The sequence below is a fragment of the Lithobates pipiens genome, unplaced genomic scaffold (genome assembly GCF_037356315.1).
Source record: "Lithobates pipiens isolate NorthernLeopardFrog02 unplaced genomic scaffold, aLitPip1_a1.2 Scaffold_23, whole genome shotgun sequence".
Classification (NCBI taxonomy): domain Eukaryota; kingdom Metazoa; phylum Chordata; class Amphibia; order Anura; family Ranidae; genus Lithobates; species Lithobates pipiens.
The window spans coordinates 230,631,940-230,658,917 of record NW_027507785.1 but is presented as its reverse complement, the minus strand read 5'-3'; the positions used below and the strand labels follow the sequence as shown (position 1 = coordinate 230,658,917).

General features: G+C 42.4%; 1 protein-coding gene across 6 annotated transcripts in view; it reads right to left on the bottom strand.

The window, feature by feature from the left end:
* DIPK1A (divergent protein kinase domain 1A) overlaps positions 1-26,978 on the bottom strand; it is a 233,511-nt gene that overhangs the window by 21,496 nt on the left and 185,037 nt on the right. For all 6 annotated transcript variants that reach the window (XM_077452912.1, XM_077452908.1, XM_077452909.1 and 3 more), the window contains 2 exons: positions 24,177-24,311; positions 1,063-1,170 (listed from right to left, as the gene is read on the bottom strand). In XM_077452912.1, coding sequence (XP_077309038.1) covers positions 1,063-1,170; positions 24,177-24,311 — 243 coding nt within the window. The remainder of the gene's footprint in view (positions 1-1,062; positions 1,171-24,176; positions 24,312-26,978) is intronic.

Sequence of the window (26,978 nt, the reverse complement as noted above, 5' to 3'; positions counted from 1 at the left end):
ACCAGTTTATATAACTGATCCTTTGATTGAGGAGTCTGTTTTATAGAGACTCAATTCACATGAGATTGTATACAAGGACTTTATAGATCATTCTTATTTGCTGGCTGCTTGTATGTATTCGCACAGATCAATCTATTTTGTTTTCAGAGTTTAAATGACTGGGCTGATGCTCCTGTTATACCAGGGCTACGTTTTAGTAAACAGGCAGTTTTGTGTTTTATTACTGGCACTGTTGGAGTACTGATACCATTGTTGGAAAATTCAACTGCCTGCATACTTTGCATGTTTGGCATCATTTATTCTTCCTGTCAGCAAAATTTAAATTATATTGAGACCAATAAAGTTTCTGATAAAAAAAAATTGAAGTCTCAGTATAAGGTAATGTAGCTTATCGCCATTATAATGGAACAGTCTTGACGCTGTACAGCTCTTCCTCAAGTTTGGATTATGCTTGGGACACAACCAGTAAAATAAGGAAACACCAAACCGATACGGCACTAATCATTTAGTTTTACAAATCACTCCTTTAAATATCATGCACAGTCCAATAAAATATTGGGCCAAAAAGGACTGAATATACCAAATAAGCATCATATGAAATGCCATCTTTATAGAGAACACTGGGACTCCAGAGTAAAGATGTGTCCCAAACATTTCATAATGCCCAAGGAAAAAAACACTGCGTTTGCAATATGAGAATATATGGTTGGTTGCTGTGGGGCAAACATTCAGTTCCTCTTAGACATTTATTTACATTTATATAAATGTTATCAGTAATATTAATTGTATTATGTGGCTCTACTGCTAAAAATAAAAAAGGCTAGCCATACTCTCTAGAGAAGGGTCACTGACGCACTTCTCAGAATGTTAAGTAGAAGTGAGAGCCCTGCATTATCTTCTCTTATGAGCATACACAAGGGAAGATGTTCCAGATGTTGCAGAACCACAACTCCCCAAGCATCATATGAGACTTTAACAGATGGAGTGCTGAAGACTGCTTATCCCTGACATGCATCGGCTCTGTTATTCTCCCTAGTAATGCGCAAAGAATTCAAACATTACCTGATTGTTCGGTCTGGTTGACAAACATTTTCCAAAATAGAGATTTTCCTTGGAGCAAAGACCTTCACAGGCTGATCCGTCAATAATGCCTTTTCTATACTTATCACACTAGAAGCAGAAGAGAAAAAAAAAACACATCAATAGTGAAACGATTAAACTAGATAAACAAACGTTCTCGCTGCAGGTTTTATTTACTCTGTAAACATTTCCTATGGGATTCTGTATCTCCACTGTGACCACTTGTCCTAGCAATAACCAGTTTCTTTTCATGTTACTTGAAAAAAAAAAAAAATAGAATTTTCTTCTTACAATCATATCTTTTTGTACGTTGTATTGGTAGATAAGTCACAATACATAAGTCATCGTCTCACTTTATAGATTTCATCACAAAGCACAATACAAACTTTTTTGGAGCAACTGTGATATCATTGTGTATGTTTTGTGGGTGACTTCATCCGTGATCCTCAAATAACCATGCAGGGTTAAGAGATTTGATTTTCTATTCTTCACTCCTGGTACATCAAAGATATATAGAGGTCTGTGTGCCCATTACTTTTTCAAAAACTATGGAAAAGAATTGTTCCAAACGCATTTAAAAGTAGCAGTGTATGTTGGCTGAAGGGGGTTTATCTGAGAGTCTTCTCATGATAGTGAAAGATGAAATTCCTCTTTATATGGGTGCCCTATCTGCAACAAGTGTTAGTCAGTTTTTGTAACTTTTTAACTATCATCATCTGGTCACTACAGAAAAAAATTATGCTATTCTCTGCTTGTGCACCCAAGTGTAAGGTCTACTGACCGGTAACTGACAATAAACACTCACCGTCACTTCAGTAGGTACACCTTGCTAATACCGGGTTGGACCCCCTTTTGCCTTCAGAACTGCCTTAATTCTTCATGGCATAGATTTCACAAGGTGTTGGTAACATTTTGCAGAGATTTGGGTCCATATTGACATGATGGCATCATGCAGCTGCTGCAGATTTGTCAGCTGCACATCCATTATGTAAATCTCCTGTTCCGCCACATTCCAAAGTTGCTCTATTGGATTGAGATCTACTGACTGTGGAGGCCATTGGAGTACAGTGAACTCATTGTCATGTTCAAGAAACCAGTTTTTAGAGGATTTGAGCTTTATAAATTGGTGCATTATCCTGTTGGAAGTAGCCATCAGAAGATGAATACACTGTAGTTATAAAAAGGATGGACATGGTCAGCAACAACACTCAGGTAGGCCATGGCATTTAAACAATGCTCAATTGATACTAAGGGGCCCAAAGCGTTCCAAGAAAATATTCCCCACACAGTTACACCACTACCACCAGCCTGAACCATTGATACAAGGCAGGATATATCCATGCTTTAATGCTTAAGCCAAATTCTGACCCTACCATCTGAATGTTGCAGCCAAAATCTAGACTCATCAAACCAGGCAACAATTTTCCAATCTTCTATTGTCCAATTTTGGTGAGCCTGTGCGAATTGTAGCCTCAGTTTCCTCTTCTTAGCTGACAGGAGTGGTCTTCTGCTGCTGTAACCCATCTGCTTCAAGGTTCAATGATTTGAGTTACTGTTGCCTTTCTATCATCTTGAACCAGTCTGCCCATTCTCCTGTGACACTCACAAGGCATTTTTGTTCACACAGCTGCCGCACATTGGATATTTTCTCTTTTTCGGATCATTCTCTGTAAACCCTTGAGATGGTTGTGTGAAAATCCCAGTAGATCAAATTCTTTCAAATTCTGATGCTCAGTTTGAGCTTCAGCAAATCATCTTCACCACCACGTCTAGATGCCTAAATGCATTGAGTTGGTGCCATGTGATTGGCCGATTAGCAATTTTTGTTACCGAACAATTGAACAGGTGTACCTAATAAAGTGACCAGTGAGTGCACACCCCTGCTGCAGAAGGATTTGCAGAACTGCGAGATATAAGAGACACAAATTAATGTAGTTATATGACGTGTGTTTATTAATTCAAGTAATACATTACTTAGATTTGCTTTTGTAGCAGCCTCTTGCGGTTCTTGGATTTTGCAAAAAATTGTAATTCTGTTCAGCCAGTCTTGTGATTCAGGCCCATTTGCTCAATGGAAGAGCAGCAGCATACTTAAATTGGTCATCCCTGTGCTCATTCTACTTTCAGAATCTTCCTCCTATAGCACACAAGCCTTGCAGAAGACCCCAATTTGTTTTTCAGCTTGTCCTCCCAAAAGTCCCTGATAGAGTTTGAAGTGATGAGATGCGCTGGGCAGATGACGTCATCACACACGTGTGCTGGGTATAAAGTGTAATTTCAAAATGTTTTGATGCACTTTTAAAATGTGAGTCTCTTTCTTCATTTCTGTTCTCTTTGGTAATAAATTTACAAGAGTGAATGGGTGTGTAAATAAGTGTTTTCCTACTGGTCTCATTAATAATCATTAAGGAGAAGAAATCAATAGAGCAGCGACAGCGATAATCTAGTGCAGGGATATACAATTAGCGGTCTTCCAACTGTTGTAGTTTTGCAAGTCCCATCATGCCTCTGCCTCTGGGTTTCATGCTTGTGGCTGTCAGAGTCTTACTATGCCTCATGGGACATGTAGTTCTGCAAAAGCTGGAGGTCCACAAATTGCACATCCCTGATCTAGTGGAACGCATAGCATTGTAGTCAATCTATGACCTTCTTTGTATAAAAGAGTCAGAATAGTTGGGAAGTTCTGAATCCTCTGGAATGGTCGGCACATACAGTTGATGGTGGATTTACATATTTGGAATATACATTAGTAGATAGAAAAATATATTGTGGATAGAGATTTCAGAATATGTACTCTTAAAAGTCTCATGTTCCATAAAGTGACTTCCGCTTACCGTACATGTTATACATTATACATGTTATTGATTTGTCCTTGATGCGTAATTGATGCATTATTTAAATGGTAATGCAACATTTGATTGATTCAGGTTATTTCACTATAAAGGTTTGTAAGTAAATAACATTCTGTATCTAGTTTTGTGAAGAATAAATCACTTAAAGCTAAATATTAGGCAGAAATAAAATCGAAAAGATAATGTATTCCTGTATTCATTAATATTAACTTATTATTGTTGTTGGCAACATTAGGTTAATGTTATTGAGCGTTAGTATTTTTCATGCTTTTTGAGTGCATCTGTGCAAATTTGATGTTTGATATTTTTTAGCACGAGTGCAGTTTTTATATATTCACATTGCTGTATTCATTAATGCATTATTACATTTATATTTTTCAGGCAGAGTAAGTACCTGAATTTGATTCATATAAACTTCTTTCACTCCCTGTAGAGTAGGAGTTAGGGAGGAAGAAGCAGCACAAGGAGCATGCTAAAGGGAAGCATAGCAGATGGGCAGAGCGAGCTCAAACTGTGCTGCTTCTGCTCCCCTGAAAGCCTGGATCAGACAAAATGAGTTAAATGATGCTGGCTGTCAGTCAACCTAGAAAACTGAGTTTCCACAACTAAATGGTGGAAAATAAATACTGGGGGGGGGGGGGGGGGATAGCACTGACTTGAGCATGAGTATTGCAGCAAATGCTGCTTTTTATTTTATGTTTTAACTGTATATTTATTCAAAACATTTTTGCTGGAGTTCTACAACATAACTTAAAGTGGTTGTAAACCCATTACAACAAATTTATGCTACAGGTAAGCCTATAAGGCTTGTGAATAATATAAAATTTAAACGTGCGCTGAATGAAAACGAAAGCAGCTGCCACTCACAGCGCCGGAGCCACGATACCAGAAAGTTACCGCCGGGAGAGATGTCGCCGGCCGGAGCGGGAGACGAGGATTGCTGCGGGGGCTTCATTCTCGGGTAAGTGATTCATAATGAGCTAGTATGCTATGCATACTAGCTCATTATGCCTTTGTCTTGCAGGTTTTTTTTTAGCAGGGTTTACAACCATTTTAAAAAGTGGTTGTAACCCTTTTTTGGGACTTCAACCTATCGGTAAGCCTTATTCTAGTGGAAATATCTCCTAAACGTGCACGGTTTAGGAGATATTTTAATTGTAGTCTGCAGATAAAGTGAATGGCGCATGTGCGGGGAAGAAACAAAACTCTGTGCCGTTTCTTCCCTAGTGTGTGCCGTTACTGTGCACATGCGCAGGAGTGACATCATGTGGCTCCGGCGAATCACAGAGTCGGAGTCTGCGGCCCGGATGGAAGAAGGGCTAGAAGATGGACGCTGCCTACACAGGGGATATCGCTGGATTCTTTTGCAGGTAAGTGTCACATAATGGGCTAGTATGCGATGCATACTAGCCCATTATGCTTTTAATTTGCAGGCTATACAGGGAGCAAAAGAGAAAGTAAAACCCATTAGGGTTTACTTCCTCTTTAAGGCCTCATGCACACTGGACATTTTTACAGCTGCTGTCTTTGGCTTCCGGCCTTTTATTTTTTCTACAGCCAGTAAACTCCCCAGCATGTTATCCCGTGTCCATGCACACAAGCCTGTCATCAGCGTTTTTTGGCAGGGGAGTTTTCTGGCTGGAACCCCCCCCCCCCCGAACTAGTGGGTTTTACACGTTTTTCAGCTGTAAAAACACTAACACCGATCATAGCTTAACCACTTCCCGACCGCCGCACGACGATGTACGTCGACAGCATGGCACGGGCAGGCATATGGGCGTACATGTACGTCCCTGCCTTCCCGCGGGTCGGGGGCCCGATCGGGCCCCCGCCTGGTGCCTGCGGCGGTCGGTATCCGTGCAGGAGCGATCGGTGATGAGGAGGCGGCCATTCATTCATGGCCACCCCCTCGCGATCGCTCCTGACGAATGGGAGTGATGCATTGCATCACTTCCTCTCCTGTAATGTAAACACAGGAGAGGAAGTGATGTAATCTCTCCTCCGTGTCGGTATTTTTCGTTCCGGCACCGAGGAGAGAGCATCGGTGAGTTGCACAAGCACTACACTACACAGTAGAACATGCCAGGCACACTCACACCCCCCCTTTACCCCCCGATCACCCCCCCAATTACCCCTGCCCCCCCAGTCACAGTGACACCAATGCATTTTTTTTTTTGCATTGGTGTCATTTGTGACTGTAATAACTGTTAGGGCAGTTAGGGTTAGCCCCCTTTAGTTCTAATGTACCCCCCTAACCCCCCCCAATAAAGGTTTAACCCCGTGATCACCCCCCGTCGCCAGTGTCACTAAGGCTGGGTTCACATTGCAGCGGTTTATGAGAACGGATGTGATTCGCACTGCTGTGCAAATCACATCCGATCTCTGCGATTCGAGTTCAGCCATTCGCCGCACCCGCCGCAAATTCGCACGGGACCCTTTTTTTGGTCCGCAGCAGAATCGGATCGCATGGGTGTTCACACCATGCGATCCGAGTTTGCAGATCGCACTGCGATATGCGAACTGATCTGGGGGTGTCATTAACATTTCACTGACACTCCCAGCAGTTCGCATAGGGCAGTGTGAACTGCCGCCGGGAGGCATGCGATGCGGGAACCCGCCGCGGATTCGTGGCGTTCCCGCATTACTCCAGTGTGAACCCAGCCTAATAAGCGATCATTTTTCTGATCGCTGTATTAGTGTCACAGGTGACGCTAGTTAGGCAGGTAGGTATTTAGGTTCGCCGCAGCTTTTTATAGCGCCAGGGACCCCCATATACTACCGCATAAAGCCCCCTGATTGCCCCCTAGTTAACCCTTTCACCAGTGATCACCATATAACTGTTACAGGTGACGCTGGTTGGTTAGTTATTTTTTTATAGTTTCAGGGCACCCGCCATTTATTACCTAATAAAGGTTTAACCCCCTGATCACACGGCGGGTGTCATTTGTGACTGTAATAACTGTTAGGGCAGTTAGGGTTAGCCCCCTTTAGTTCTAAGGTACCCCCCTAACCCCCCCAATAAAGGTTTAACCCCGTGATCACCCCCCGTCGCCAGTGTCACTAAGGCTGCGTTCACATTGCAGCGGTTTATGAGAACGGATGTGATTCGCACCGCACTGCAAATCACATCCGATCTCTGTGCGATTAGAGTTCCGCCATACAGATAGTATGGCTGAATTCGCGTTGCACCCGCCACAAACTCGCACGGGACCCTTTTTTTGGTCCGCAGCAGAATCGGATCACATGGGTGTTCACACCATGCGATCCGAGTTTGCAGATCGCACTGCGATATGCGAACTGATCTGGGGGTGTCATTAACATTTCACTGACACTCCCAGCAGTTCACACAGGGCAGTGTGAACTGCCGCCGGGAGGCATGCGATGCGGGAACCCGCCGCGGATTCGTGGCGTTCCCGCATCGCTCCAGTGTGAACCCAGCCTAATAAGCGATCGTTTTTCTGATCGCTGTATTAGCGTCACAGGTGACGCTAGTTAGGCAGGTAGGTATTTAGGTTCGCCGCAGCTTTTTATATCGCCAGGGACCCCCATATACTACCGCATAAAGCCCCCTGATTGCCCCCTAGTTAACCCTTTCACCAGTGATCACCATATAACTGTTACAGGTGACGCTGGTTGGTTAGTTATTTTTTTATAGTTTCAGGGCACCCGCCATTTATTACCTAGTCTCACTAGTGTACCCGTAAATTTAGGGGTGTCTACTTTCCAAAATGGGGTCATTTGGGGGGGGGTTTGTGCCATCTTGGCATTTTATGGTCTTCAAAACTGTGACGCCCTTAGAAAGCCTGAAGGCGGTGCTTGGTTCTCGGGGCCCCGTACGCGGCTAGGCTCCCAAAAAGTCCCACATATGTGGTATCCCCATACTCAGGAGAAGCAGCAGAATTTATTTTGGGGTGTCATTTCACATATGCCCATGGCATGCCTGAGCAATATATCATTTAGTGACAACTTTGTGTAAAAAAAAAAAAAAAAAAAAAAGTTTGTAATTTTCCCTCAACTTGTGGCAAAATATAAAATATTCCATGGACTCAACATGCCTCTCAGCAAATAGCTTGGGGTGTCTACTTTCTAAAATGGGGTCATTTGTGGGGGTTTTGTGCCATCTTGGCATTTTATAGCCTTCAAAACTGTAATAGGTAGTGAGGAGTGAAATCAAAAAATTACGCCCTTAGAAAGCCTGATGGCGGTGCTTGGTTTTCGGGGCCCCGTACGCGGCTAGGCTCCCAAAAAGTCCCACATATGTGGTATCCCCGTACTCAGGAGAAGCAGCAGAATTTATTTTGGGGTGTCATTTCACATATGCCCATAGCATGTGTGAGCAATATATCATTTAATGACAACTTTGTGTAAAAAAAAAAAAAAAATTTTTGTCATTATTCAATCGCTTGAGGCAAAAAAATAAAATATTCAATGGGCTCAACATGCCACTTATCAATTTCCTTAGGGGGTCTACTTTCCAAAATGGGGTCATTTGGGGGGGTTTTGTACTGCCCTGCCATTTTAGCACCTCAAGAAATGAGATAGGCAGTCGTAAACTAAAAGCTGCGTAAATTCCAGAAAACGTACCTTAGTTTGTAGATGTGACAACTTTTGCGCAAACCAATAAATATACAGTTATTGACTTTTTTTTACCAAAGACATGTGACTGAATATATTTTGGCCTAAATGTATGACTAAAATTGAGTTTATTGGATTTTTCTAATAACAAAAAGTAGAAAATATCATTTTTTTTCAAAATTTGCGGTCTTTTTACGTTTATATCACAAAAAATAAAAATCGCAGAGTCAGTCAAATACCTTTAAAAGAAAGCTCTATTTGTGGGAAGAAAAGGACGCAAATTTCGTTTGGGTACAACATTGCATGACCGCGCAATTACCAGTTAAAGCAGCGCAGTGCCAAAGTGTAAAAAGACCTCTGGTCATTTACCAGCAAAATGGTCTGGTCTGAAAGTGGTTAAATGCGCCAAAAACGCTGAAAAATGCAGCTATTTGGCGTTTATCGGCATTTTTGAGCCATAATGGGAGTATCATTTTTTTTTTTTTTTTTTTTTAGCAAAAACACGCTAAAAAATAGGATTTTTATAACAGCTTACCTGTCAAATTCTTTTCTTGGAGTACATCATAGGACACAGAGCCTCAAGTATTTACTTAGTGGGTTATAGCTACCTTCCGGTGTTGATACTGGCACACCCAATACAGGAAGTTGACTCCCCTATATAACCCCTCCTCCTTCCAGGAGTACCTCAGTTTTTGTAGTCAAGCAATATAAGCAATATACCTTTCACTCCATAAAACAGAGGGGCCGGAGCTCTGTGTCCTGTGATGTACTCCAAGAAAAGGATTTTACAATTAAGCCGTTATAAAAATCCTATTTTCTTTATTGTACATCATAGGACACAGAGCCTCAAGTATTTATGTAGTGAGACGTCCCATAGCAATGCTACTTGAGGGGAGGGAGACACAACCTGCAGGGCCCCCACAGACCTTGAGGGCTCATACTGCTGCCTGCAGCACACTGCGCCCGAAGGCGATATCATCATTCCTTCTTACATCCACTTGATAACATTTTGTGAATGTATGGACCGAAGACCAAGTTGCGGCCTTGCAGATCTGAGCAAAGGAGGCCTGGTGGCACACTGCCCAAGAAGCACTAACCGCTTTGGTAGAGTGCGCTTTAACTTGAAAAGGGGAATCTTACCCTTTAAATCATAGGTTTGAATTATAACTTGCCAAGTCCACTTAGCAACAGTGGATTTCAATGCTGCCTGTCCTTTCTTAGGACCCTCTGGCAGAATAAATACGACATCAGTCTTACGAATCTGAGACGTTTTCTTTAAATAGATTTTCACTGCTCTCACTACATCAAGACAATGTAATGACTTTTCTTCCCTGGAACATTGTTTTGGGAAAAACGTTGGCAGGACAATATCTTAATTCAGATGAAAGCCTGAAACCACTTTTGGCAAAAAGTCTAGACGAGGGCGTAACACCACTCTGTCCTCATGAATAATCAAATATGGCTCTTTATAAGAAAGAGCAGCCAATTACGAAACCCTCCTTGCTGAGGATATAGCAACCAAAAATATCAGCTTCCTGTTTTTGTAATACTGACAAAACTAAATTCAAGTACTAAGGGGGTGATTTAAATGGTGGATTAATCCGCATCACCCCTTGCATAAAGCCCCGGAGTAAAGAATGTGTAGCAAGCAGTCTTTGAAATAAAACTAATAAGGCTGAGACTTGGCCCTTAATAGTACTTAGAGCCAACTTCATCTCTATGCCCAATTGTAGAAAGGCAAGGATTCTGCCTCTAATATATCTCCAAGGGTGCCAACCTTGGATTCACACCAGGAAACATAAGTATTCCAAACTCTATAATATACCTGCCAGACACCGGGTGTCATTTATTTGGCCTGGTGTCTGTGCGGTGGCTTTTATGTGGGAAAAACAAAGAGAACATTTATATAATTTTATACTGTACACTGTCTAATTTTCTTGATAGTTAACACTGTTAAAATCCCTATTCACTCTCCATTTATTATACTGTTTAATTTGGGGATGGGGTGCCTACCTATTTGGGTGCTTTTGTTTCTATGGTTGAGCCAACTGTAATTTCTATAATGTATAGCTCTGGAAACTGGTTTCCTTGCATTGATTAAAGTTCAGATAGCTCACCTGGAAAGCCCACGTTTCTTCAGAATGTGGGTTTCAATAGCCAAGCAGTTAAATTTAGCGTTTGTAAAGTAGGATGACGTATTGGCCCCTTCGAGAGCAGGTCTGGCCTTAGTGGGAGAGGCCAAGGACTCTCCACTGCCATCTTTATGATCTCTGCGTACCATTACCTTCTGGGCCATGCTGGTGCTACCAGAATTACTGGCTTTCTTTCCAGCTTGATCCTGCAAAGAAGTCGAGGCAGCAACTGAATCAGGGGGAAAAGCATAGATCGGTGAAAAACATTCAAATGGGGTTAGCAGCGCATCTGTTCCGTATGTGAGTGCATCCCTTGTTCTGGACACAAAGTTGACTAACTTCATGTTGAATCTAGACGCTAGAAGATCTATATCCGGAGTCCCTCATCTTTCGCAAACAGCCCGAAAAACATCGAGGTGAAGAGACCATTCCCCCGGGAATAACTGTTGGCAACTTAGATAGTCCGCCTGCTAATTTTCTACTCCCGGAATGAAAACTGCCGATAGGTATGGGACATTCCTTTCTGCCCAAGTTAGGACATAGTTCACCTCTATCTGAGCTGAGAGACTTTTGGTGCCCCCTTGGTGACCGATATATGCCACAGCCGTGGCGTTGTCGGATTGGATCCTGACAGGACAATTCTTTAACCTGGAAGTCCAGGTTTTCAGAGCCAGACACACTGCCCGAATCTCTAGGATAATGATGGGTAGGGCTCTTTCAAGTTTTTGTTCCAAGCTGAAAGGATACTGTTTTGCAACAGTCTTGAATGGAACTGGACATAGGGAACTGCTTTGAATGAAGCTACCATCTTTCCTAACAACCTCATGCAAAGGTGAATTGAAGGATTTGTTTTTTACCTGGCCATCTGTACCAGCTCTCGTATGGAGCTGATCTAAGCTGAAGGCAAGAACACCCTTTTCTGGGCTGTATCTATGATCAGGCCTAAATAATCCAGCCTTCTTACTGGTTTTAAGGAAGACTTCTCTAGGTTGAGCATCCAACCGAGACTTTCCAGGTAACTGGTTGTAATACGTACGCTTTGTTTTAAGCAAGTTACTGACTGGTCTATTAACACTAGATCGTCTAGGCACGCCACTGTTATGCCCTGTGCCCTTAACCTGGCTAGAGGTGGGGCCAGTATTTTTGTGAATACTCGTGCTGCTGTGGCTAGCCCGAAGGGTAAACAAAGTGTTGTTCTACTTCAAATCGCAGAAACCTTTGGTGAGCGGTAAATATAGGGACATGCATCCCTGATGTCGATGGCCACCAGAAGTTCTCCCCCCTGTAGGATGGAGACCACTGACCTGATCGACTCCATGCGGAATGAGCGGATTTTCAGGAACCGATTTAGATTTCTTAGATCCAGAATGGGTCTGACATCTGCATTCCATTTTGGCACCGTAAACAGGTTTTAATAGAATCCCAAGCCCTGTTCTTGTGTAGGGATCTGTATGATTACCCCTTGAGTCAATAATCGGTCTCATGCTTGAAACAGGGATAGTTTTTTCCCTGGATCCTTGGGAACGTTTGATCTCAGAAAATTAGATGGTGGAAACTCCCAAAACTCTAGTTTGAAGCCTAGAGTCACTGTGGAGAGAGCCCATCTGTCCTGAGTTTCCCTTTGCCAGACTTCTGCGAAATGCAGAAGTCTTCCCCCCACCTTGTTGAGGGGAGAGGCCTCTTCATGAAGAGGGCTTAGTATTCTGCTTTGCAGTTTTGCAGCTCCAGGTCTTCCTTTCAGCCTGGGCCTAATCCTGCGATTTTCCCCTGGAATCTGACAGTGGAAGCCATCGCCACTGCCTAGAGGCAGATGCGCTTAGTGCAGGAGAGAAAGTCAGTTTAAATGAAGGATGTTTATACTTTTTTTGACTGGCAAAAGAGTACTTTTTTCACTGGAAATTGTCTGGATGTAGTTATCCAAATCATCGACAAATAGTCGCTCCCCATGAAATGGGAAACTAGACAGTCGATTTTGCAGGGTGCTTCGCCAGACCAACCCTTTAACCAAAGGGTCCTACGCATGTGTACTAGCACAAGTGCAAGGCGAGATGCCTGGTGAATAGAATCCTTTATAGCATCTATGGCAAAACATAATGCTTTTGGTAAGTCGGCCAACTCACGGGCCTGTTGTGCAGGGAGCTCGTTAAGGGCCTCTGTAAACTGGTCCTTTAAAGACTGACAGATGCCTATTGCTGCAATTACAGGCTGAGCAACAGTACCTGCTAGAGAAAAAGAGGATTTTTAACAGAAATTCCAACTTTTTATATCTTTTGGATCCTTTAACATTTGCGCATTGTCCACTGGACAAGTCAAACTTTTATTCACACTGAAAATCGCAGCATCTACTGCTGGAACTTTCCATTTTTTAGTAAATTTTTCCTCCATGGGATCGAGAACTGAGAATCTCTTTGGAGGGAGAAAATGCTTATCTGGATGATTCTATTCGTTATAAAGAAGTTTCCCTAGTAATGCGTGGACAGGAAACACATGCACTGGTTGCGAAGGTTTCAAAGAACTTAAAGAAAAAAAAAAACAGACTTTCAGCTGACTCTGTTAGGGGTAGCATGAAAGTGGAACCATTTCCATAAGGATTTGTCCCTCAGATCGTGAACCTAAAAAATCAGCCGTTTCCTCCGCAGAGGAATAATCGGTTTGTTTTTCCCGATTGTATTAGGGTAATACCTCATCCCATCCCCACTGTACCACTGGCAAAAGGGTTTGGAGTGGGAAAGAGGGATCTAGCATTCCTATCCCCTTCAATGGAGGATGCAATTAAATCAGCTAATCTTCCTTCTAAACCTTGTAGGGCAGATTTAACAGCTTTTATGTTAACAAAACATGTAACCCCCAGCCACAAATGGGGGAGAGGATAACCCCCTCCAGCTGCTGAGACACACACTTTTAGCACACGTTTAAACAGGGTATATACACACTCTTACTCCCACTAAAGGAGTTTTCTTTTTTTTCAAAGTCATTACAATATAATTGAAAGAAAAGTCATAGGACTTAGACTTTGCAGTTCCTATGCTTTCCTCTTACCCTTTTCCTCGCTGCAGGATACTGCTGTAAACATACAGATCCAAACTTCACCTATCATGGCGTGGTTTAAATCTTCAAAGACTGGAGCCTTTTAGTAGGGGTTCCACTGCTTTGGACCTTGTATAGCAACCCTCAGAACAACTTTAGGTAATGTAGCAAGACCAAAAAGAGCCCCGGTTCCTAGGGTCCAGCCCTCAAAGGAGCATTACAGTTTAAACCTTGTTCTTCTATGCGAGGCCCAGGTACCACCCTGGAGCCGCAGTGGCGGGATGGGTCCAATTGTGGAGGCTATTTAAATCCAGCATGGATCCCTCCTGGAGCTCCTTGGGGCACATCTTCACTCGTGCCAACACCTTTAGACATTGGCGAAAAAACAGAGGTACTCCTGGAAGGAGGAGGGGTTATATAGGGGAGTCAACTTCCTGTATTGGGCGTGCCAGTGTCAACACCCGAAGGTAGCTATAACCCACTAAGTAAATACTTGAAGTTCTGTGTCATATGATGTATGATAAAGAAAAAAAAGGCTACTGCAAAAATGCTGAAAAACTCATTCTACAGCTGTAGCTTTCTACTGCTGGTTGGCCACATCTTCCTTAGAGGTTACATATCTCTGCTGGAGATAGTTGCAATCAGAGCTCCATAGAGACAAGCAACATTTCCCAGAAAGAGCAACTGATACTTTAAAAGCATTTACAAGGAAAATGGTAGAAAAAAAGATAAATACTTGCAGTAGAAGAAGCCATAATTCCATGCATGGATAAGGTTTGATTCAAACAGTATAGAAAATGAAATATACATACAAATGTTATATATACACACACCAGTAAATGTAAATCCCCACAGGAACTCTAGCTTCAGACTCATACAGCAAATCATTAACATGTTTTGTAATGTCGTTGCTCACTGTTTTGCCTCCTATCACAATGACACTTCTAAACATGTTCCTAATTATACGCCTTAAGAATAATTGGGCTAATTAAAGGCTGTTAAGAGTGAGCACCAAGCTCATATAAAAGCCTTGGGGACAGATTCAGACAGAAATTTGTCACAGATTACAAGGCCCTTATTTTAGTGTCAGGCATCCAGACAGTGAATGCTTTGCATGCATATAAAAACGTAAAAGAATTGTTTTCCTACTTTAAAATAAACTTTGGATGCAAAAGGTATCTGCTGGGTTGTCTTTGCAATCATCGTATGCATCCTAGCGTTCTGTACAGCTTTACCCATATACGAGTCACAGTCTGTCAGCATCCTAAGGCCTCTTCTGTGACCTCACCACAAGTTCAAATTGGGCCATCATTAGGATGGGCAATTTTTTATGACTTTTTATTTATTTATTTTTTAACAGGAACCTGCAGGAGATGGGAGGGAATGATTAGCTTTGCTGTTTACAGCAGCCAAGGATTTGGGTACCCCAGATTGGAGAAGGAGGGTGCCTAAGTGCGCTAGAGCTCCGCAAATCCTCCTAGAATTCTCAAACAGCTGTCACCGCATGTCATTTTGTAAAGCACTTTGTGCTGCTGTACCTCTCTCCCAAATCATCCACTTGTCATGTTGATTGTGGACAGCCCCAGTTTCCTTGCGTGGGCAGTGCTCCCACCCCAAGCTTGTCCCAATATGTAATCAATGGCAGGAACATCCGGGCAGTAAATCAGCACTTCTACTTCCCACACCACCATCAGCCTTCCTGCCTGCCTGCTGTCCCCATCTCCACCAATATTTTAAGTATGCTGCTGCTGATTGTGAGGAGGTGGACAACCAGGATAAAATTCAATGTCAAAGCTCACCACCAATGTAAGGAGGCACACTGCACTAAGTTGAGGGGGCACACTGCACTGGCTGCTAATGTAAGGGGACACACTGACCACCATTGTAAATGGGCACACGAGCACTGGCCAATAACCAAGATATTTTTATCAAATTCTGTTTATTAATTTTAAAAGTATAGTGTAAGGTAAAAAGAAAACTAAGAACCTACATTTCACAGTTAGAAACCAGTAAATAAACGCAGGTTGTGGTCTATCCCGATAACACCACACATTACCAACTAATGAAATAGAACAGAGCATTACCAACAGATAAAATATACTTTATCATCAAAACATCTAAGACCAGAGGAGAACATATCCAAGCTGTAACTCTCTGATATTGTACACATACCATCATCTAGATCCTACATAAGGTACTGTACATACAACAGAAGATGCACCACAAAGGAAAAAAGGCCGTAAACATTAAGTGCCGAAGAAGGAAAGATTGGTTAAACCCGCTAATGCCACGTACACACAATCAGACTATCCGCCGGACTTTCCAGCGGAGGTCTGCCGGACTTTCCGTACAAGCGGACTTGCCCACACAATCCGCCTGACTTTTGGAGGAGGTCCTCTGGACTTTCCAAATGAATGGACTTGCCCACACACGGACTAAAGTCTGTTCATTTTGAACATGACTTCAGGTACGATGGGACTAGCGTGATTGACACCTCGTGAGCCCCATCGCCTGGTATGGGTTTTAAGGGTAGCCCCTACATCGAAAAACGGTGTGGGGTCCCCCCAAAGTCCATACCAGACCCTTATCCAAGCATGCAGCCTGGGCGGTCAGAAAGGGGGTGGGGACGAGCAAGCACCCCCCCTCCTGAGCCATACCAGGCTGCGTGCCCTCAACATGGGGGGTGGGTGCTTTGGGGAAGGGGGGCGCCCTGCGGGCCCCCCACCCCAAAGCACCTTGTTCCCATGTTGATGAGGACAAGGGCCTCTTCCGGACAACCCTGGCCATTGGTTGTCGGGAAGAATATCCAAAATGAGGGGTGGAGAGGTGGTCTTTAATTTAAGACCACCTCTCAGAATTGGGTGGAACTCCCTTTTAAGGTTATCTAAATCACTACACACCATATTTCTGAACACTTCAAAATGTCTATTGTCTGAACAAGGGGGATTAAATACATATTTATTTGTAACGTTACAGCACCTAATCACAGGTTGGGAAAAATTCCTCTGTATCGGATTTGATGCAAAATATTTTTTTAATATTAAGCCCTCAGATATACTTCTGGACCTTAATATATGTTTGGAATTTATTTCAATTATAAATAGGGGCAAATTTTGTACCTCTGTCCAAAACACTTATCTCATCGTCTGATAAAGGGGTCCCACTTAAATTGTATATCCCTTTGTCTAGTGGATTCTTTGCCTTTTGGATTCTTCTCCCCCCTCTACATCCTCAGTCTTTTCTTTTCTTGTGGCTGAATTGAATTCCTTACTGGACCCTGTTGGGGGGGGTGGTCCCTCCGCCCGCCTTCCCAGGTCGGAGTTTGTGGGGGTGGTCCTCTCCAAGGGATCCTCTGTTGGTCTAAAAAATTATCCCCCCTGTTATCCTGCAGTACGGCAATTCTGTTGTAAGTGGAGACAGGCCCACCTTGTGTCTGATGGCAACCACCACCTCTACCTAAATGATGGTGACCTCTACCTGGGTTCTGACCAGATCTCCATGGGGCTTCACTATTGTAAGAGGAATTCGGTGGAGGGCCACTCCTATATGGTGACTGATGGTAATTACCTCCTCCCCTCCCCCTTACGTCCTCTCTGCTTGGGGGTGGGATAACTAGCTTGTGTGCCATACGAAGGATAATCCTCTACCCAGGGTTGTTCCTGTTCATAGATGTGTTCAGGTGTGGATAATCCAGGACAAACAAGATTGGAATTTGAAGGAATATCTCTAGAAACTGCAGGTTTATTTTCATTAATGGTTTGCCACCAAAGTCATTAAGATCCCTCAAAAATGTCTTTCTTTTTTAGCCTGTATGTCTTTATCCCAATTAATTTGGTTTTCAATTCCCCTGAAAGTCAAATACAATCAGTGGTATCCTTAAGGGGCTAAATATGATCCTTAATTGTTTGAAGGATCTAGTAACTTCATCTTCCTCTGCTTACGTGATAGCAGAAGACGAATAAGTTCCAAGCCTTTCTTGATAAAAAAAAAAAAAAAGTTACTCCTCGTCTAACAAACCATCATTAGGAGGTATATCCCACTTAAGACGTCTTGGTCCAATTAGTGCAGAGAGATATTGTTCAAATGACACTATGTCCCACCATGTCTTAATTTTTTCTCAAATAAATATCCCACTTTTTTTATAGGAATAATTCAAATCTCCTGGATCCGTGAAGTATCCTTAGAGAAAACATGCATCAATTCAATTTCTCTAACCTCTTTATATTGGAAAACTTCCATAATCTGCTGCTAAATAGCAATGAATTAAAAATAGATACAATATACCAACAAATATTCAGCGCAGACAGGTGAAATAACAAATGTAAAAATTGCTAGCTGAACGCTACAAGGATAATTCAAACAACCCATGAGAATAATAGATAACAAAATAATTGCAGCGCAACAGTATATAATAATTCAATCACAGTCCCAATATAAGAGATGGTCCCCCCATGTGCAAAGTGCTTGATATCAAACAAGAGAGTGATAAGGGTGAATGCAGACCGTCCACAACAGATAGTCCTAGCCGCTCACCTCAAAGATTGGACTTGAAAAAGTCCCATAGCATGTATCCCACGCCATGGGGCATCGACATCCAGCACTCAAGCAATGATGTATGAGACGATCCCATCACCATGCTCTTCATTCGATACATTTATTTCAGAAAAAAATATATAAAATCCATTTACAAGTATAGCAGTTAAAACCAAGTGCAGGTATGGTATTGTTTCTAACCAAGAAGATGGCCACGGGTGACATCATCCTTAACACCTCCCTACGCACACATCAGTGGGGTCAGAGTAACGTAGACACCCCGCTGAGTTATATAATAAATGCCATAGCAACCTAACGCAAATTAAACCGTTTTCTCAGGACAGAATGGCCCCGCCGCACAATTTATCCTGCCTATCATATAAGCTACAAGAGAACCAGTACAATTGTAATATGAAATGTTACAAACAAATCATTCAGAATTTAAAAAAGGATTCTAGTCACTATATATATATATATATTCGGCCTGACCATGTGCTAATATATATATATATATATATATATATATATATATACACATTGGGGATGTTAAATTCCCACTTAAAACTATATATAATAACCCCCAAACTACATTAAAGGGGCACTCCACCAATCAGGGCAAACATGGGAATCAACAACTGAAAAAAATATAAAACGATGACTTCACACCACAGCCATCCCCTTAACATGTTTAACACAATAATCATCATATATATAAATATATAATGGAAATAGAACATAAAATCATAATAAGAGCCTATCATATAAGGCAGAGAAATCATATGAACAAATTGCGCATATAATTTTAAATGAAGCATTAATTTAAAGTCCCAACCTTTCTCTTTTTGCTGTATTAATAGGGATGGAGACAATTGACTATACTGGTCTTATACCTCATTTAAAGTCCCAAAACTCTTTTCTCTTTCTCATGGGCGCATATATTGGTCTCATAAAAGACAAGGAAAACCTGTAAGACTTTTGTAGGAACAGTCCAAATTACACCATTTGCATCTTTAATACAGAGCATATCAGTAAGCATCAAGTGATCCAAAACCAAGTTAGCCAGCAGTTTCACAGGTTTATCCCTGCTGAAAAATTCACATGTAGCACCCTCCTAGGTAGGTGCTAGAGAGTGTATAAGGTTTTTGGTTTCTCTGCTCAACAGGGAGACCAATTTAAGTGCTGTCTGCTTAACTGAGGCTGTGATTGTTTAGCAGAGTCAGCTCAGCGTGCTCTGGTGCTGCTCATGCTGTCTGGAATGTCACACTGGTAGCTATGGGAGGTACTGAACAGTGGGTGGAAACCATGCAGATGAGAGAATATACAGCCCTGGCCAATTAGAAGAGGATGCACTCCAATGCATGCTGGGTGACTATATTTATATCTGAAAAGCACCCGTCCCCTACAGAGAGGTCCAGATGGGGAGGGGGCCTGTGGTCTCTCCCCAGCAAAGGCTGTCATGCAGCCTCAAGTGTGCGACCTGAGGGCCTGAAACACTGACGCTGAAACCCATGGTTCTCTTGCAAGCTGACTGAGGGAGGATGTCTATGGATCCTGTCTGGTATCTCGAAGGAAGATGATCTCCAGCCAGGGCCTTGTGAGTACAGACCACCTAAAGGGATCCTAGAGACTGTTGTTGCTAAAATCCCCCTCTTGGTGCTACAAGTCAGCATACTGGTTGTACGCTAAAAGGGGACACTGGCTGGTGTCTTGAAGAAGCAAAGCCCATTAATTTCCTTCTGCTACAAAGGGACTCTATTCTGTACAGCCTGCTGCATAGTTCTACTGACAAGTCTGCTACACAGTTCTATTAAGAAGCTGTCCTCGCTTGTGAATCGTTCATTTTGAGTATCCTATTAAATCCCTATTCCTATCCAAGATATCCAAATAAAAACAAAACAAACAAAAAAAAAAAACATCCCCCAGACTGGTTATTGGAGACGAGCGGAAGAGTGTGTATACCTGTGTGAAAATACCCTGTAACTCGCCGTGGATTAATCAGCGGGAGACTCGTGCACAAATATTCAAGCAGCTCCTTCGGGGGTAGCGCTCCACACACATCCTTTAAAAAGAACCATGTACAAGACAAGTTCCACGTTAAAGGATATGCCTGCATAGTTGATTAATTTCAGTGAAATTTTAAGAGGAAGGATCAGACGCAAAACTTTGCTCAGCCAACTGCAGGGCAGTCTCCAACATATGTGTGACTGCATTAGAGTTATATCAGATGTGCTTAAGAATAGAGATGTACTGTATCCCGATTGAGGCCTTAAAGGTGTCCCATTCCTCCTGTGTCACTGCTGCTCTATTAATCTCTGAATAGTTAGTCATATGAGTCCTAATCTGAACCTCCATCTCAGAGTTTCGGAGCCAGTCAGACTGAAGGCGCCAAGGAGGGGGCAAGTGCTACAGCTATCAACCAAAAGTGTAATCTACAATGGCGTATGATCAGATATGCCACCCAAGGGGGGAGAGCAGCTGCAACATCCTGGGAGAATATGGTCAGACACCCAAACGCCATATAAATACGGATGCCAAATTACGTGTGGAAGAATAGCTGATGGAGAAGATGACCGCCAGGATGCGGGACAGACTGGAGGAGCATGATAAAGTGTGGAATCCTTGGAATCTCTGGGAGGACCGGATCTGATCAGACGGGCAGGACCACCCTGGTGATGAACTCTCTTTACCTCTTTCCTCTTCTCTCTAATTCTTCGAGAGTATTCTTGTGACTCTTATTCCTGTGCACGCACAGTCACAGGTGACTATATGCTACATGGATATAGGCTCCTCATTTCGAAATTTACAAAAAACGATCTAATTAATTGTGATCAGTGAAGAATTTAATGACTACAGATTAGGGATGCACCGAAATTTCGGCCGAAAATTACCTTTTCTGCAATTTGCCGAAAGAGAAATCTTGCCGATAATTGAGCCGAAAATGGGGCTGGGCCCCTCCCATTACAGGGATCCCCCTATTACGGGGGTGTCCTTCTGGCACAGCGGTCCACAGTCATCTCCTCTCCTCCTCCCCTCCTATATCACACTGTCAGCTCTGTGCACGGTGTCCCTCCCTCCCGCCCCACCACACATTTGTTGTTCCTGCCCTCTCTCCGGAGGTCACATGGTACCATGATGTCAGCTCTCACCCCGGTCACATGGCTGCGGTTCCTCCTATCCCCTCTAGCGGGTCACCCAGAGCCGTGCGTCATCAGGCAGCATGCTGTCCCTGCAGCTCCGCCTCTACAGCGTGTCCCGGCAGGTCTGGGGGCATCCGGGCATCACTCTGTCAATACAGGCTGGGCTCCTGTCGACGCTTTCAATGTGATGCAACAGAGGAGGTTGGATGTGTTCGGGAAGAGGATGTTGAGAGGCGGCCTGGGGGGTGTGAGCTGTGCCTAGTGCTGACCTGTGACCCCACATCTGCCAACACTGACCTGTGACCCCACATCTCCCAGCACTGACCTGTGACCCCACATCTCCCAGCACTGACCTGTGACCCCACATCTCCCAGCACTGACCTGTGACTCAAGCCCTCGTCTCCTAATGCTGACCTATGATCCCCTGTTCTGACCCCACGCCTCTGGACCCTCATGTTCCCTTCCTCTGACCCTTATTTCTCAGCACTGACCCTCATCTCCAAATCTCCCAGCACCGACTCTCTCTCACTTCTCTTGACCCATGTCTTCCAGCTCTGACCTGTGTCCCCCTCCTCTGACCCTTGTCTCTCGACCCTGACCCTCATTTCCTAGCACTGACCTGTGTCTACCTGCTCTAACCCACTTTGCCATATCTTGTGGCACTAACTTGATTTTGCACTGACTCGTGTCTCTTGGCACTGAACCACAACCATATGTCCCCCTGGGCTCACATACTTACCTGTACCATGTCCCCAGTCTCTGACCATCTCCCGTAATTGTGTCTGCAGTCTCTGACCATCTCCCGTAATTGTGTCTGCAGTCTCTGACCATCTCCCGTAATTGTGTCTGCAGTCTCTGACCATCTCCCGTAATTGTGTCTGCAGTCTCTGACCATCTCCCGTAATTGTGTCTGCAGTCTCTGACCATCTCCCGTAATTGTGTCTGCAGTCTCTGACCATCTCCCGTAATGTGTCTGCAGTCTCTGACCATCTCCCGTAATGTGTCTGCAGTCTCTGACCATCTGCCGTAATGTGTCTGCAGTCTCTGACCATCTCCCGTAATGTGTCTGCAGTCTCTGACCATCTCCCGTAATGTGTCTGCAGTCTCTGACCATCTCCCGTAATGTGTCTGCAGTCTCTGACCATCTCCCGTAATGTGTCTGCAGTCTCTGACCATCTCCCGTAATGTGTCTGCAGTCTCTGACCATCTCCCGTAATGTGTCTGCAGTCTCTGACCATCTCCCGTAAGGTGTCTGCAGTCTCTGACCATCTCCCGTAATGTGTCTGCAGTCTCTGACCTTCTTCTGTAATGTGTCTGCAGTCTCTGACCATCTCCTGTAATGTGTCTGCAGTCTCTGACCATCTCCTGTACCATGCCCCCAGTCTCTGACCATCTCCTGTATAAAATTTTTTTTTTTAAATAGTCACTTTCGGTATCGGTTTTCGGCCTAGTGTATTTTTCATTTTCGGTATCGGTTTCGGCACAAAAAAAATCCATTCGGGGCATCCCTACTACAGATAAGCTTGTCTATGCTGGTTTAAACTTGTTGTATTCCTCCTTTTTTTTTATTTTATCTCTGTGTTAGTCTTAACAGAGCGAATATATACTGTATACTCCTGATCCCTTTTTGCCTCAAGTGTATTGCAAAAATATTGAAAAAAAAATTGCATTGATTACTGTGTAAATGTGACTGGCAGTGAAGGGGTTAACCACTAGGTGGCGCTGTAGGGGTTAAGTGTGTCCTAGGGAGTGATTCTAACCGTGAGGGGCTGTAAGTGACACGACACTGATCAGCGCTCCCGATCACAGGGAGCGGTGATCAGTGTCAGTGTTATCAGGCACAACAGGGAAATGCTTGTTTACATTAGCATTTCCCTGTTCTTCCTCTGTGAGGCGATCACGCTCACGTAGCTCCCAGTGGGTGCATGCTCGCAAGCCGCCTCTTAAAGAGCAACGTACAGGTACGTTAATCTGCCTGTTCCTGCCCTTCTGCCGCAGTATATCTGCGTGAGGCGGTCGGGAAAAGGTTAAGAATTCCAATAATATTCCTTGCAAGAGCAACAAGGCACATACATCTACAGTTTCTAAGACCTGTATTTCAAATCATACTCACACTAAATACAAAGTTAAAATATCTTTCTTCAGCTACGCTTTTCAAATAGAGAGCAATTCAGAGTAACCAATTAGCTTCATGCAAATCCATTGATGGAGGAGAAAAAAAGCAATTTAATCTGCATATAACATAACAGTCATTTAAAAAAATAAAGGTTACCAGTTAAGCCGGCAATACATGGATCAGAATCAGTCTGTTTCAGCATGTATGGGCAGGCTTGTTGTACACAAGCCGATCAATTGATTAATATACAACCAGCCTGTTGGATATTTTTTTCTCGATCAGTGCCGCCGGTGCTGATCCATGTATTCTGATGGTGGAGAAATCTCTCTGCTGTCAGAATACAATAGCCCAGTGGGAGCGATTCCCCCATCCACATTGAATAAAAAAAAAAAAAAAGGGGGATTCATGTATGGCTAGTCTTACTATAGTGGATAACCTGCAATCTATGCCTGGGGCAGTGATACAATGGAACAGATCTAGAGGTGAAAAAAAGAGAAGCTGCAGCCAGACACTGCAGTCTATGTATAGAAACAAATGACAAAGCAACCAAGCAGTATTGTGCAAGTATTGGGGATACGTCTCTAACAAAAAAACAGGTACCATAGTGTAAGAAATCATATTATACAACACATGGCCATTAGGAGTCATAGAAAACCCATCTTTATTACTAATGTTTGAGATACAAATACTGTTACAATTATTTCTGTCATTTGAAAATACTTACGATGTTAGCTTTGCACTCATGTCCTCTGCAAAGCTCTGTGTACGAGTTGTAACGTACATATATGACCCAACTGCTTATGAACACCGCCAGCCATGAGAAAAAGAGGTATTTAATCCTCATATAAGACAAGCGAGCCTGCAAAACGCAAAGAGGGCTTCAGTTACAATAGTTACATCAAAGATACAATATAAATAAAGTAAGCATGTTCAAGAAGACTATTTTCAGTATTTTTAACCACCTCAGCCCTGGAAGGATTTACCCCCTCCCCGACCAAGCCCTTTTTTGCGATATGACACAGCGTCGCTTTAACTGACAATTGCGCAGTCGTGTGATGTTGTACCCAAACAAAATTGACATCCTTTTTTCTTTTGGTGGTATTTGATCACCTCTGCATTTTTAATTTGTTAATTTGTTTTTTTTTTTAAAAAGCTAGATTTTTTACTTTTTGCTATAATATCCCCCAAAAAATATATAAAACAAACTAATTTCTTCCACAGTTTAGGCCAATATGTATTCTTCTACATATTTTTGGTAAAAAAAAAAAAAAAAAAAAAAAAGTCACAATAAGAGTACCGTATACTGCTTTGCGCAAAAGTTATCGTGTCTACAAAATAAGGGATAGATTTATGGCATTTTTATTAATATTTTTTTTTTATTAGTAATGTCGGCGATCTGTGATATTGCAGCAGGCAGATCGGAAACTTGACACTAATTTGGGACCATTGGCATTTATACAGTGATCAGTGCCATAAAAATGCACCAATTACTGTGTAAATATCACTGGCAGGGAAGGGGGTTAAACACTAGGGGGCGATCAAGGGGTTACCTGTGTTTCTCTCAGCATGTTCTAACTGTAGGGGATGGGCTCACTAGAACATGACAGAGATCACTGCTCCCGATCACTGGGAGCAGTAGATCCCTGTCATGTTGCTAGGCAGAACAGGCAAATGCCTTGTTTACATAGGCATCACTGCGTTCTGCCTCTCCAGGCCACGATCGCGGGTCATCGGCGGATATTGAGTCCTCAGTACCCATGGGCACGCACCTGCTAGCCGCGGATGATGCATCGACGTATGGGTAAGAATTTTTACACACTCGTGCCACTTTGCCGACGTATATCGGCGTGAACCGGTCGGCGAGTGGTTAAACATAGTTACTAACTTTAAGAAAGAAATATGTAAATAACTTTTTTTTTTTATAAAAGTAAAAGGTCAGTTCTCACACTGCCTGCACACTAAACCGGAGCGCTTGTAAACTAAAGTAAAAAAAACAAAAATAAATAAATGGTGTGCACTCCTTTTCATGCTCCCAGGCCGAATGCATCCTAGAAATGGAGCCTTCTATGCTATTTCTCATTAGCAGCAACAATCCATACTGCTACTTTGGAAGGCAGCCTTCACACAACCCCCACCCCCCCCCAACCCTGTCTTCGCTGGTTTCCACAGTGAATGATATTATGTGTATGGAGGAAAGGCTAGCATACTTCTGAGCAATTCACTACCTTGTGGTATATTAGGATCCATTTCTCCACCTCAGATGACCTCAAAGAGATCCTATTCTCTAACAGAAACCACATCATCTCAGTCCTCCACAAGGATAGAGTAGACACCTTTAGTGACCTATCACGATTACCCCGATAGTTGTTTTTGGTACCGCCCTCCGTTTAGTAGCTTCCTATTTAAATTGTCTTAGTCCTCAGGAATCACTCATACTCTAATCTCCTTTGCCTTTTTCCTGCTCTCGACTGCTCGTTCTGCGCTTTCCTTTTTTCATTATATATATATATATATATATATATATATATATATATATATATATATATATATATATATATATATATATATATATATATATATATACACATATACACACACACACACACACACACAATATATATATATATATACACACACACACACACACACACACACACATATATATATATATATATATATATATATATATATATATATATATATATATATATTTTATTGTGCCCTGTTGACCTTAATTATTCAACTACCAATTGCTTATATGTTAAACTACTTGAAAAGCATATGTTTTAACCAGTAATTTTTTTTTTTTTTACCCTTAATAGTGTAATATGTTAACTATGATTGGGCCTCATGTTCACCGCCGTTTTCTTACATTGAAGTGGCATGGTTTTTCTTTACTTTTTCTGTTATTTTGTAAAACAAATTAAGATATATTTTCTTCTAAACATTAACAGTGTTACTGTAGATAAAATGTATACATTTTATTCTGCTATTTTCCCTGTTTAAAATTACATTAAAATATCAATTCTGGTACAAAGCATTTAAAAGTTACAGTATTTACAAATGATAGTGGTTTTTTTTTTTTAACTCTTGCACTTTTTAATTGTAAAAAAAAAAAAAAAAAACACACAAATAAAGTTAAATATTGTTAATAAAATAAAATGAAATTAAAAAAGCAGGAAAATAGGAGTTAAAGGGAGAAATAGAACAAGGCATTAAATAGGGCTGATAAACTATAACTGGTCATAGACTAGTAGAATTTTTGTTTGAAATTTTCCATTTGAAGAACGTTTGATAAAATTTCTAATTGTTAATGGGGTCAAATTTTCATTTGTTTTCCATCTTGACGAAAATCCAATTCAAGTAAATTCAAAGGAGCAGGAGAGAAAAATGCTATTAATTTCTAACAGTGTATGTGGTCTTCATTTTGGGTACCGTATTTATCGGTGTATAACACACACTTTTTTTCCCCTTAAAATCATGAGAAAATGGTGGGTGTGTGTTATATGCCGATCCCCCGCCGATT